The sequence below is a fragment of the Carassius auratus genome, chromosome 13 (assembly GCF_003368295.1).
Source record: "Carassius auratus strain Wakin chromosome 13, ASM336829v1, whole genome shotgun sequence".
Lineage (NCBI taxonomy): Eukaryota > Metazoa > Chordata > Actinopteri > Cypriniformes > Cyprinidae > Carassius > Carassius auratus.
The window spans coordinates 12,606,951-12,621,433 of NC_039255.1; the positions used below are offsets into that span (position 1 = coordinate 12,606,951).

Genomic DNA, 14,483 nt, shown 5'->3' on the forward strand with positions numbered 1-14,483 from the left:
TGAAAAATAATAGGTGCTGCATTGTAAGTTTTAACCAAATAATTCTCCTTCAACCATGTTGTCTACCTATACAGTTAGTTTAAGATAATATGGGTTTATTAATTTGTAACATTTTCATTTTTATTTAAGTCCTAACTGTGAATGGTGCAAAATATTCTATGGTAAAAATGGACTACAAAAAATATACAAAACAAATTCTATTATTTTAATAACTTACAAAGTATATTATTCTATTCTATTCATCTGCTAAATTATAAAACTTATTTTAGACTATGTTTCCCATGATTCATGATAATGACAATGACATATAGACATCTGGAAATGACGATGAAATGTCTCTCGCACCAATCTGAAAACACGCCAAGGAAGACAATTTTCAAACGTCAGAGTGCCTACTGATAACCTAACAGCTGTCAAGATCGGATTCATCTTGAGTTGCTTCCGATTGTATTTTTACGCCAGAAGAAACGTAAACAGTGCCCTGCCATTTTTGAGTTGTGTAACTGTTAGCCGTTTTCTCTTCTTTATAGCAAATTCATATGATGTGAATCATGGAGGCAACCCCGTTAAAATGAAATGAAGATGACGATCAACCACAGGCCTCACAACTGGGAGACACTAACCACAGTTTGATCGACGGCAGAGACCCTGACACTGATGTCAATCAGAATGATATGAGGAAGAACACAGATTGTTCACTTCACACAGCTGAGCCTGCACAAAAATACTTGATTGAGCAATATGAAGAGCTAAGAAAAGCAGTGAAGGAGAAATCAGAAACCTTGAGAAGATTAAAGATGTTTAGGATGTATAGAAAAAAAGGTAAACATTTATTTCTTAATTAAGTAGCCATTAATGAGAAGGATAACGTTCTTGAAGTTTTCTGTGAACTGACCCAGCTGAAGAAGCTCACAGATAAGTGGAGATCCTGTGCTAGGGGTCTACAGAGTTACAGTTATTTGATATGGAAGGGAGTTATTGCTAATAAGATTAGTTCACCCAAAAAGGCAGATTTGACATCACTGATGCCAAGCAACCATCGGTTTTCACATTTACTGTGACAGACTTTGAGATGGCAACTTTGAATATACCTGACTGCAAAAAATAAGTTAATGGATGGTTTCAGGTGATTTATAGCATATGTACTGTATAGTTATAGTAATATAGTGAATGTGCTACATGTGCATTTTGTAAGCACGACAGTGAAAAACTACATAATTGTGAGTGTACTATCCCTGTTAGTTGTGATCAAAGTCATAGCTTTCTGTATTTCTCTTTCTACTCACTGAGCTCCTTTGCTTTTTTTTTCAACTCTTTGAAGACCTTCCTCTCTTCTTCTGTCCATTATACTTCAGGTTTAGACATGTACTCAGGCTGAGGTACAGTACTTCCTGTAGGTTAATCATAACTTAAATGTTACTTTTATTTTTTAACCTTTATCTTTTTATGTGGTAAATAAGTGTTTGCATTCCAGTAAGAATCATTCAGCCACCTCACCATCTTCAGCACGTCCTCTTTTTTAAGTTCAAGTACTCCACCCATCATAACACTGAGTGCTTGATCTCTCATGTTGTCACACTGCAATGAAAATTTGTGCATCTACACTACAGCATGAGACAAACTGAACTATCCACATTACAGTTTTTGCCAATATAAGACAGTTTTCATATTCCAGTTCATTGTATTATACTACATTGCTGTTCAAATGTTTGGGGTTAGTTAGATTGGTAGGGTTGGTAAGACATTACAATTTAAAATATTTTTTTTTATTTTAATAACAGGGAAAATAATAGGAAAGCTAAATTTCAGCAGCCATTACTTCAGTCTTTGGTGTCACATGATCCTTCTATGAAGAAGCTATGAAGAATATTTATATTATTTGTCAAATTTTGTGAAATAACAGAAACAGTAACATGTGAGGCTTTGGTCGCTATGGAGGAATCCATTCCAACAGCTGACTCATTATTGTTTGAGGAACACTGTACACTCACTGTTCATCTGCCTCATGGTCTCAACCCTCTGAAGCTCTTCACGTTCTTTTGAAGTGCGTACCTTCATGGGGGTAGTTCTCCACCTTATTTTCAGCATGAAAGGCCTGGAGGCAACAAAATGCACACAAAGACACTGACACTTGGCTAACGTATAATATTTCTAGTTCCAGGTAAGCCAGGTGAAATTGATGGATGTGGATATTACTACTGTTTTTTCCCCTACATAAAATCTACTTTCTTTGTAGACTAGAGACCTTAATGGCTCTCCCTTTGACTTGCATGGAATCTCAGCATTCTTTCTTCAGGATCTTCCTCTGATACAGTAGCACTTAGTATTCTCCATCTCACTCTCTTCCCTCACCTTAAACAGTATGAATACACATCTAAAAAAATCTAATAAACTGAAAAGCTTGTTTATTTAAAAGATATCTGATTCTGTAAATAGTCATGTTTACCCTGGTTACTTCCTGTTTTCCCTTGAGCCGCAGCCTCTGTTGTTCTTCCACATCCAGGTTAAATTCCTGGTGCTCAAGGTTTTCCATGTCTGGCAGACTCTTATTCTCCTCCATCATTGCTTTGATCTGGAGTGATGCAGAGACAATTAGGATTAACCTTTCAACTGTGTGTGTATGGAAACAATAATATGAAAGAGAAAAAAAGGTGGACGATTCTTTCTCTTACTGTGTCACGATGAACTTTGATGTTTTTTCTTAGGTTCCTCTTTGTCTCTTCATACTGCTGGGTCTCCTCTTGGAAAACCTGTTTGGAAACCACTAGAGTTATGATCTTATTATTCATGTATTATCTTTGAATTATTCTATTTGTCACTAATACATATATACAATGCTTGATGTTTGTGGAAACCAGTTATTATAATAACCTTTCAAGTTTGGGGTTGGGTAAGATTTTTTTGATTTTTTTTTACCTTTTTGACATAAATCTCTTTCATTTGATTAAAAAAAATAAAAATACTGAACACCAGAAATATTGTGAAATAACATTACAATTAAATAACTATCTATTTTAATATATTTCAAAATGTACTTTATTCATGTGATGGCAAAGCTGAATTTTCAACAGCCATTACATCAGTCTTCAGTGTCACATGAAATCATTACAATATGCTGATTTGGTGCAAAAAGGAACATTTGTAACAAAACATATTTTGTCATTTTTACTGTCACTTTTGATCAATAACTGCATGCTGAATAAAGTATTAATTTATTTAAAAAATGTATATAATAAAAAACACAATATGTGTGCTGGCAACAAATAATGCTATATTATATTGAGAACAATAACAAGGCAATTTTATATTAATTATACAGTGGCACATAAATAAATTCAGACACCAACCACGTCTTATTTTCCATCAAGCCATGTAGAACTGGTTGGAGACACAAAATACTTTTCCTCTTGTTCAGCTTCATGACTCATCTTTCCCTGCAGGAAGAATTTAATGACAGCTTATATTATGTGTCCCAAGGAACAGAACATCTCCCCAGTAAAACTGCTTAAACAGGTACAATATTGTGCATAAATATTATTTAAACATTAGAAAACAATGTGTTTCTGTACTTCTCCTGTATGAAATGAGGAACATCTGGTCACAGATTGCATGTGGATCCCAGTCAGTCATTCTGGAGGGGACAGTGTTTTCTGAGTATACAACTGACTCAAAAGAATCAGCAATTGACTGAGCATACTGGGCAGCTTCACTTGCTTTTCCAGCCCCAGAATGACTAAACCTGTCAAATTTAAATGCATGTAAAAACAAAGATGCTTCAGGTCCAGCTTCAAGAGCATTTTGTAACCAGATCAAACCATTGTAATATTTGTCAATTTGATGTTTTATGAGCTCACCTGCGCCTGCTCAGGCCCGTGGTGATGAGGGTCTGACTGTCTGGTGTGAAACAAACAGATCCGACTCCACCCTGCCAACATGAGTGGCTCTGCAGCTGTACATACCTGTCCTGCATTTTAAAAGTACACACATTTACATAACATCCCATATTTGGTCAGTTTCCGAGAAACATGTTTTTCCTAGCCCTGTACTCATGGATGATCTTGTAGACATTGGTTTTAACAAACAATACCATTGCTGAGATCTCACAGATCAGTCCATCCCCACCACCTGTAGCCAGCCAGGTTTGATGTGGGGAGAGCTGCAGAAACTGGCTCCCTGCCTCCTTCTCTAGTATCAAGTGAACTGCTTTCTGTGCATTAGAGGTCTTTTCTCCACTCCGTATATCACATGAGAAGAGGAGCAGTGCCAAAAACACAAAATAAAATTGTCATCAGACTACAGGTGCTGGTCATATAATTAGAATATCATCAAAAAGTTGATTTATTTCTCTAATTCCATTCAAAAAGGAAAACTTTTATATGGTTTTTATACATTACACACAGACTGATATGTTTCAAATGTTTATTTATTTTAATTTTGATGTTTATAACTGACAACTAGAGAACATCCACACAGTCTTTTGAGTCTGAAAGTGGCACAGAAGGAGTGCAGATTTTTTTTGTCTGAATGTTTATCATCTGTCCTCCTATTTTTTGAGAACACACCTGTAAGCTGCTGCCCAAACAACGTCATTAGCAGAAGCACATATCCCTCATTGATTTCGCTCTCTGTCTTGTTGCATAGCACCAGCACTTCAACCTGTTTACTTTCCTTGTGGTTCAGAGTGGAAAGGCTTACAATGGAACCTAGAGCCTCTGAAAAAAAAAAAAAAAAAGTAAAAGGACTCATTTGAAATTATTTAAAAAAAAAAAAAGTAATTTAATATAATATAATATTATATATATATATATATATATATATATATATATATATATATATATATATATATATATACAGATCAAAATTTGGGGGTCAGTTAGATTTTTTTATGTTTTTGAAATAATCCTGCTCACAAAGGTTGCATTTATTTGAGTAATATAATGAAATGTTATTACAATCAAACATTTGTGCTTTTTGTGAAACCCAATATAAATTTATTTCAGGATTTTTTAATAAAGAGTAAATCTTACCGTCAGAGGAACTGTCAGAGGAACAGAATATATTCGAGGCTACATTATCCAAAGCCCAAGTCTGCACCAACTCCAATTTGTATGTTTCGTAAAATGCCTTCCTGTATTTGATTTGGAAATGCTCTTGAATCAGACTGAAATTATTTCTCACTTGAAAAGAGATTCATTTGTAGTTTCAGGGTTCATATTAGGGTGATGAACAATAAAATTTCTTACCATTTCTGCAGCAAAAAAAAAAAAAAAAGCAAAAAAAAACAAGAAATTAGTCTTGCAGTACTTAGCTCAGGAAGCCGCCTTCCTGCAGGGATGTTTCACTGTCATCTGTGATGTAAAATTACAGCAACTGCAATTAAAATAAGCTCTCAAGAAGACAAGGAACTAAATTAAGTCTAGAATTCAAACTTGTTAAAAAAACATTTAAATATCAAATCCTGAAATGTTCTGATTTGATATGTATCAAGTATGAATTTACCTGTAGGGGTTAATTCAGATTGAGGTTTATACTGTATAGGACAGAGACAAGCAAAGTGTCAGGATTCACACACAGCAGGAATCCTTTCTTGGAACCTACACGGGTCAGAAGAATTTGACCAGCAGATGGCACATGGACTCTGCAGAGTGTTTCTCGTCTGAGTTTACACATTGAGGAAAACAATGAAATTCCCGCAGGTGTAGCATGTTGTTTTCTTGTCAACAAATCTAAATGTTCATAGTTGAATCCTTGAACCCACCTTATAGCTAAATAGTAATACAAATAATAGTAGCAGCATTATTTACATTTTATTTTGTATGCACTCTTATCGTAGCACGGAATACATTATTTGTTCATATTTTATTTGTTTTTATATAGTTTGTTTTTTAAGTTTTTTTTCTTCAGATTTTGATATCAGTATGTTGAAAATGCATTTTACTTTATATGAAGACAATATTCTTTTATTACAATTATTACTATTATTTTTGTTGTTGTTAATTGGCTAGTTAGGATGTTTATTTTAATGGCTTTTCATGTAATTTCAACCCTTTTTATCCTAGCAAGAAAAAAAAGATATATAAAAATAAAGAAAAAGAAAAAAGGTACTGGTGACTTTTATTTTGAAGGCGTGTTTTAAGGCAGATTTTGAAAGGGAAATCCATATCAGTATATCGGATTAACAAAGCATTTCAGTGGGAACCTTCAAATTTACAATGCTGGGCACGGCGTCTTGAGTAATAAAGTAATGTCCAGCAAAAGCCAAAGGACACCATTCTCCATTAACTAATCGAATGATCGGTAAATGCCTTTCGTATATGTCGTTTAACTTGTCGTTTTGTCAGAAGATTTGCTTGCATTTCAAATAATCAGCTTAGTTAGCCATCCGCTGGCGTTGGTTAGCTTGAATTTTGTCTTGTGTAGGTGCTACGATGGCTTCTGAGATGTTTAGATCACGTGAATGACTGTAACGAATGTTTTAGCACGTGTCCAGAAAGATTACGGTTATTCATATCAGTTTGTGCCACACTGTAACGTTACAGTAGTACGTGCGAGTCAGCACTTCATTTGAGGAAGTAGCTAGCCGACATAGCCAGGACAGGGGATGGAGAGGCTGTGTTATAAAAAGCCACCGAGTTCCCTATCTAGAGAACATGAAAAAAAAAAAACGCATGATACCGAGCCAGACCGCAATTCCTGGTCACAAAATTCCAAGTTTCCCTAAAATAGCTAAAGGGGTCCATGCAGCTCTTACTAATACATGCACGATGTGACCATAAGAATGTATGTGTATTGTTAATTTGCATTAGGGAAACATTACTTCCGCGTGTAGTGGGCTCTGTGGGTGGCTCTAATGGACTTTGAAAACCTGTTATCTCAAGTTTGCTGTGCAGCTCTCCAGAGATAATTAAAATTGTTCGTGGGATCAGTTGAGGAAGGTTATGCTGCACAGGCTGATCTGCTTATGTGTTTGCACTCAGGGCCCTAGCGTTTTTTATAAGCTGATCTGTTGTCACCCAAACTGACCGTTTACCCTAAGGGTCAGCTCAGCTTTCCATTTTGCAAAATTGTCTCTATGCAGGTGAGTGCTGGCTAAAGGAAAATGGCACACGTTGGGGCAGTAGTTGCAGCGATGGCAGGTGTAATGGCCATTCTGCTTCATTCTTCCATTCACAAGATTGAAGAAGGACACTTAGCTGTGTATTACAGGTGAGTATAAGAAAGTTGCATTAAACATATGTACAGGTTTTATGCTGCGTTTGTTAATAATGCCTAAAATACCTGTAATTTAGTTGTAGGTTGGGGGAAAGGCTAGATCAGTTCAAATTGTGTTTAACACAATGTTTGAAAATTGTCATTTGGCCAAGCCTGTATGACTTTTGTCTTCTGTGGAACATAAAATAATATATTTCACGAAAAATAATAAAGAAAACATTCTTTCCCCCATATAATGGATGTCATTGGTCGCCTATTGATCTGGGGCTGGCTTCATGAAACATTCTTAAGAATACATTTTTTACTTGATTTTTGAGAAGATTCTTTTCAAGAATTTGAATTCTTCTTAGGTTTTGTCTTAACAATCTTAAGAAAAAAGACAATTTTAAGAAACAAGTTAAGAATATTTTGTATTCCCTAAAAAATCATCTTAAGAATATTCTTATCTTTTTTCTTAAGATTGTTCTGAAGACAAAACCTAAGAATTCAAATTTTTGAAAATAATCTTCTTAAAAATCATCGTAAATAACTACTTAATTTTAGGACAGCACCAGACTTGTCTTAAATCCCAAACAAAAATAATTATTTAATGAATTTATTTGGTTATTTCAAATTAATTGTTATATTTAAGCATTAAAACAACAGCTACATATAATACATAGAAGAACTAGGGATGTGCATGAGTTTTCTGAAGGCACAGTGATGACTGTTAATGTAAACATGTTCGCTCATGCCTTTGTGTGACACTGCTTTTTGCTGACTTCAAAACTCATTAGCTACTCTAAAATGAGTCAGATAGGGAGCTTTAATGGAAAGCCGTTAATTTTAGCTTATAAATACATAATCTTTGGCAGTATTCAGTGCATATGAATGCACAGGACACATTTGTTGTATAAGCGCGGACTCAAATACTGGAGAGTTCACTTGGATGAGAGCGCAAAAACATTAGGGTAATCTACCAGAAGCGCAAAAAGACAATAGTGTGAGTTTAGCAGTGCGTCATGTATTCATTCAGTTAATGGCTGAGATTTTCTTTAGAATTAAGATGTTCTTAAGAATATATTTGAGAACTTAAGAATTTTTCAAGAATTACACTTAAGAACATTCTTACGAACTTCGTGGATTTTATCTTAAGAAATTTCTGAAGAAGATTTTTGTGAATCCGGCCCCTGATTATCAACATCCTTTAAAAATGTTCCTTTGTAGAAGAATGTAGGTTTGAAATGCCATGAGGTAGAGTAAATGGTGGCTGAATTTTCATTTCATTACTGTCTCTTTATAGTAACAGAAGTTGTAATATTATTTTTACACAAATTAAATCAATGGCATTTTTTTATCATTCTCATAATTCATTTTCTTTATGATCCTGGTTCATGTTTTTTCCCCTTTTTTTTTCAGAGGAGGAGCTTTGTTGACCGGTCCTAATGGCCCGGGTTACCATATAATGCTGCCTTTTATCACCTCATATAGATCAGTGCAGGTACAAATACCATGTGTTTACAGTTGGCCCAATACAAAAAAGAATTATTGTTTTATTACAGCTGTACATATTATATATAATTTATTATGATCTTTTTCTAAGACTTTTGTAACATGAGTGGATTTTTGAGGTTCTTGAATATTAAGCATTTCAATTTATGCATTTAACAGAAGTTTTTATTAGAAACCTAGTCAAGAACTTCAACAAGAATTTTGTTAAAGACGCTGATTTGTTTTTTTCCCTTCACGTTTGCTTCATGTTTATAGACAACCCTTCAAACAGATGAAATAAAAAATGTGCCTTGTGGAACCAGGTAATCTTTCGTGGTGTTGTTATTCCATCAAGTATGTCCTGAAAAACGACTTAAAATGGATCATTTTTGGTCTTCATTAAACTGTATTAGATATTTTCTGGGGTTCCTGAATGAAAGTAGTCATTTCTGTGTTCCACAGTGGGGGTGTCATGATCTATTTTGACAGAATTGAAGTGGTCAACATGTTGGTTCCATCAGCAGGTAAGAGCCTTAATAAAGGGACCGTTCACCCAAAAATAAAGGTTCTGTCTTCATTTAGTCACCCTCAATCCTTTTTCAAACATGTGTGACTGACCTTCTTCCAGTGGTGGACATAGTGAAGAACTACACTGCAGATTATGACAAGACTCTAATCTTTAACAAAATTCACCATGAGTTGAACCAGTTCTGCAGTGTGCACACACTACAGGAAGTCTACATTGAACTGTTCGGTAAGTCACTGATTTGTCAAACAGTTTATGCAGTCAAGTATTTCATCTTTGGTGTCTTCTCACTTCAAAAACATTTGTCTTGGACTTGCATTCGTGTCATTTTTGTTTGACAGATATAATTGATGAGAACTTAAAGACTGCGCTGCAGAAGGACTTGAATGTTATGGCTCCTGGTCTCACAATTCAGGTGTGTTTTTTATCTCTATGGTTTTGTTTCTGTGGTTTCAGTTTTGACTTCCATGATTTTTTTTGTAGGCTGTGCGAGTCACCAAACCTAAAATTCCTGAGGCAATCAGAAGAAACTATGAGCTAATGTGAGTGAATATATTATTCTGTACAATTTGATTTGATGTCTTTCAGGGTATCTCCATATTGTGTCCTTATGTTGATTTACAATGCTAATTTTTTGAATCCTTGAGCAGTTGTTTTTTGTTTTTACTTTTTTCGCAAATTACTTTTTTCACCAATTTTTTTCAAAAGCAGTAGAAACAGAAATGTTGTTTCATTTTCATTTCATTTTCTATTCTATTTTCTAAAATGTATTTTCTCCTTGTGATTACAAAGCTGAGTTTTCAGTAGCCAGTATTCCAGTCTCCAGTGTCACATGATGCTACAGAAATGAAGGGGAAGTTTGAGGGGAAGTCGTGGCCTAATGGTTAGAGGGTTGGACTCCCAATCGAAGGGTTGTGAGTTCTAGTCTCGGGCCGGATGGAATTGTGGGTGGGGGGAGTGCATGAACAGCTCTCTCTCCACCTTCAATACCATGACTGAGGTGCCCTTGAGCAAGGCATTGAACCCCAAACTGCTCCCAGGGCGCCGCAGCATAAATGGCTGCCCACTGCTCCGGGTGTGTGCTCACAGTGTGTGTGTGTGTGGGTTCACTGCTCTGTGTGTGTGCATTTCGGATGGGTTAAATTCTGAGTATGGGTCACCATACTTGGCTGAATGTCACTTCACTTTCACTTTCAAATCATTCTTATATGCTGATTTGCTGCTCCAGGAACATTTATTATTATTGTCAATGTTGAAATTAGTTGTGCTGCTTAATATTTTTGTGAATTTTTTAAAATATTGTTTTGCTGAAAAATAGACAGTTCAAAAGAACAGGATTTGCGAAAGACTGTTACGAAAGATAACAGTCGTTTGTAACATTCTAAATTGCCCTTAGATGCATCTATCAATGGTTTTAATCAAATATTCCCTTGCTTTCCTCATCTGAAGGGAAGCAGAGAAGACCAGGCTGCTCATCACCGCTCAGACACAGAGAGTGGTGGAGAAAGAGGCTGAAACTGAGAGAAAGAAGGCTATCATTGGTGAGTCTAAACTTCCAAATATAATGTTGATTATGAAAAGAGAGATGGTTGTGTCCTCATTCATCTTACCCGTTTCTCTCATGGCAGAGGCTCAGAAAGTGGCTCAGGTGGCGGAGATTCATTTCCAGCAAAAAGTGATGGAGAAGGAAACTGAGAAAAAGATCTCAGAAATTGAAGGTCTGGTTTATCTACTGAGAATTTTCATAGCACGTGTCACGCAGAGTATGATATTCATCAGACACATTTAATTGATTGTAACAGATGCTGCTTTCCTGGCAAGAGAGAAGGCAAGAGCAGATGCAGAATACTACACAGCTGCGAAATTTGCAGAAGCCAACAGGGTAAAAAAACAAACAACAACACTTTACATTTTCAGATTTATGTGTAATTTTAATTAAAAAAAAAAAAATTCTTTTTAAAATTGTTTTAATTTTCAGTGTAATTTTTTTAACCTTTTAAATTAAGAAAATATGACATATTGGTGTATGGCTCAGTGCGCTTTGAACATAAACCTTAAATACTTTTTTTCAATAACTTTTTAGAGAAATCCTTAGAGGAGCCCGTTTGTAAAGTAAAAGAAAAATTGTATATGGTGCATTTACAACATGTTAAACCTACAAGTTTAAAGGAATAGTTAATTTGCTGAAAATTTACTAATTTATCCAAGATTTAGATGGGTTTGCTTTTTCATCAGAACCGATTTTGAGAAATGTAACATTACCAGCTCACCAGCACATCATTGCATCCTCTGCAGCGATTGGGTGCCGTCAGAATGAGTTTAAACAACTGATTAAAAACATCACAATAGTCCACACGTAATCCACACGACTCCAGTCCATAAATTAACATCTTGTGAAATGAAAAGCTGGGTGTTTGTGATAAAAAAATTCATCAAGACATTTACTTCAAACTTTTGCTTCTGGCTAAAAGAATACAAAATTTCTCCAAATCTGTTTTAATGAAAAAACTACCTTGGATGAAATGTTATAGTGGTACTAGTGTCATGTCAATTATCACATCACTGTCTCTCTCATCCACAGCTGAAGCTGACACCCGAGTATCTGGATCTGATGAAATACCAGGCCATTGCTGCAAACAGCAAGATCTACTTTGGTCAAGACATCCCAAACATGTTTGTAGACAACAGTGCCTCCCATCCGACCGCAGGCCGGGGTGAAGCAGACTCGGCGGAGCAGCTGGAGGCCTTGAGTATGAAAGAGAGTCTTAAGAAAGCGTCCAAGCCCAAAACCACAGAACGCCACTGAGGGGCCTGAGAGCTGTCCACCCCCTCTTCCTCTGCTGTTTCTCTCTCTCTCTCTCTCTCTCTCTCTTTCTTTGTGGGGCATGGGTGCTTGTGAGGCATGCTGACATAGATACTTTTCTCTCAGCTTCTGCAGTGGGTTTGGGTGCTTGGCTAACTATGGGGTGAGTCAGTCAGCTGAGGAGACTGACATACTGAGCCTGTGGTTTTCCAGCAGTCGTTTGTGGATTAAAAATGTCCAGGAACTGTACTACTGAGTATTGCCAGGTTAAATTGGTGCGATCCAAATCTGAATCCACTCCCTGGCTAACATCAGCATGCTTTTCCCCTTTTTTACTTTTAATTTTTGCTTCTCTTTTACAAATCAATGCTAATCATTTGTTAGATGCAGATGCATCTATGTGAAGTATGTGAACACTTCAAGGTTTACCTTTGTGTTGTCCTTTACATAACTGGAATAATAAGGCATCACACAAATTGAGATTAAAGGCAGTGGCCTATGTAGCTACAATCTGTTAAACTCATTTTGTAGCCAAAATTTGTCATCTAGTTTTCCTTCATATGTTGTTGAAGGGATACTTCAGAGTTTAAATTCTTTCATTATTTATTCGTCCTCACGTCATTCCAAATCTGTATGGTTATCTTTCTTCTGTGGAAATATATCTTTTGTGTTCTACCGAAGAAATAAAGTCATGTGGGTTTGGAACGTCATGAGGGTAACGGAGTAACTGATGGCAGAATTTTTATTTTTTAGGTAAACCATCATTGTAGTCATCATTTCCATTATCACTAAAATCTTAATTTAGCCCAGCCACAACTGCAGAGGTCAGTCTCTTTTACATTGGTATGTAAGAATTCAATTTGTTTTATCAAAAAAAAATCAATCTCTGCTTGTTTCTCATTGATCCTAATGATTGAGAATTTTTCAACGACATTGACACCTGAATCATTGGTGTGAATTTAATTTCATGTAATGTCAGAAATAGTGGGTTTGGTGTAGTCTTGTGTAGTGTGTTAGTTTGTTGGTGCCCTGTGCGCTGTTTTTGATTTGTTGGTTCTTAGAAGGTGTAACACTTAACTTGGGTATGTGGATTTAGGGAAGTTTCGCAAGACGTTAAAGTTTTTATCTGGGGGTCTAGCCTTTGATAAACTATGAGATGGACAGCTAATAGATTCTATAAGGTTGAGTCTTTTCCTCTATAACTGAAAATGCCTTTATGACATTAGTTAAGCTTGCTTGTTTTGTCATTACTGGAAGGAGTTAGTTTCAAAGGGAATTCAGTTACAATTAGGGCTGCTGTATTATTAAGCAGTATTATTTTTTAGCATGAATGGGTGAATGCATTAATGATCAGACGTTCTAACTACTTATTATTGCATGCTGAGAGCCAGGTGATGATTTCCTGAAGCCTCAAAAACTTCAGCAGAGTATCGCCAGTAGGGGAAGCCAGTGATCTTTTAGAATCTAAAGATTGGCAACAAAGACCTATGTGACTCAAAGATTTTGTAAAAAGTGTCCAAGTCTGCCTAAGTTGCTTTCATATGCCAATAATAACAATTAATTGACGTTTAATCAAATCATCCAAATAAGGCTTTGAATAGTGTCTACTAGTACCATCTCTCAGGAAAAGAGACCCGAGTGTTAACTTGAATGACCTGGAGTTTTTTTTCATACCCTATATTAAGCAGATATCAAATGTAAGGTCATGTCTGTGTAAATCTGTCACAGCACATACATTTACATCTACATATTTTCCATTAAAGAGACAAGCATTCAATACAGTTAGTTCCCACTACAACCAGAGGCTTCTTCCATCCTAAATTGACAATAATTTTTTTCCTTTATGGTGTATGTTTAAGTGTCTCAAAATCAAGTCTCAAATATTTTTCTGTTCATAAGATCCCTGTGATTCTAATGGCTGATTAAATTGACTCTCGAATAAACACACTCTGTGAATGTCACTTTTTTTAATGTCAGCATGATTTAAGATCCTAATTTTAAAACCTTTATATGCAAAATTTATTAAATTTTGACTGTTCAATTCTGTTAAATAAAACTTATTTTGATACCATAAAAGGACTTGTTTTCTTGGTGTTGCAGTTGTATGATCAAACTGTTCTTGTCTTGCACTTTAAGGAAGTCTCCATCATGTCCTAATATGGAAGTTTCGCAAAGATTGTGTCATGAATTAAGTGTGTTTAGTTTAATATCAATTGGATACATTTATGAGAAATGAGGAACAGAAACTTCTTATGCATGTAAGAACCACATTTTTCAATCTAATGCACAAGTGCATGCAAAGCTTGCCACCATGATGCTAATACAGTAGGGTATTAAGGGTGCCTCTCTTATTCACATATTCAGGTCTTCAGGTGTGGCTTTGATTGCTCCTTCAATGTATGTCTTTAATCTTACAACTTTGTCATGTTTTTCAGACTTTATTGGGAATAATCGGATAGCCATACAGTTATT

The 14,483-nt window shown here is 35.6% G+C and overlaps 1 protein-coding gene and 1 long non-coding RNA gene across 2 annotated transcripts; one reads left to right on the plus strand and one right to left on the minus strand.

The window, feature by feature from the left end:
• Positions 1–950: 950 nt before the first annotated feature.
• LOC113112711 (uncharacterized) lies at positions 951–4,305 on the minus strand. Its single transcript, XR_003293467.1, has 7 exons — positions 4,088–4,305; positions 3,855–3,964; positions 3,570–3,739; positions 3,348–3,434; positions 2,673–2,750; positions 2,447–2,572; positions 951–2,095 (listed from the first exon to the last, which is right to left on the minus strand). It is a non-coding gene; the product is annotated as an uncharacterized LOC113112711 (long non-coding RNA).
• Positions 4,306–6,120: 1,815 nt separating this feature from the next.
• LOC113112710 (erlin-1-like) lies at positions 6,121–14,087 on the plus strand. The gene is made up of 12 exons (XM_026278495.1): positions 6,121–6,297; positions 7,079–7,206; positions 8,611–8,692; positions 8,959–9,005; positions 9,145–9,206; positions 9,311–9,436; positions 9,550–9,623; positions 9,692–9,750; positions 10,658–10,749; positions 10,837–10,926; positions 11,011–11,090; positions 11,790–14,087. Exons 2-12 carry the CDS (start codon positions 7,100–7,102, stop codon positions 12,012–12,014), a joined length of 1,044 nt encoding a protein of 347 aa, XP_026134280.1. The 5' UTR covers positions 6,121–6,297; positions 7,079–7,099; the 3' UTR covers positions 12,015–14,087.
• Positions 14,088–14,483: the final 396 nt, after the last annotated feature.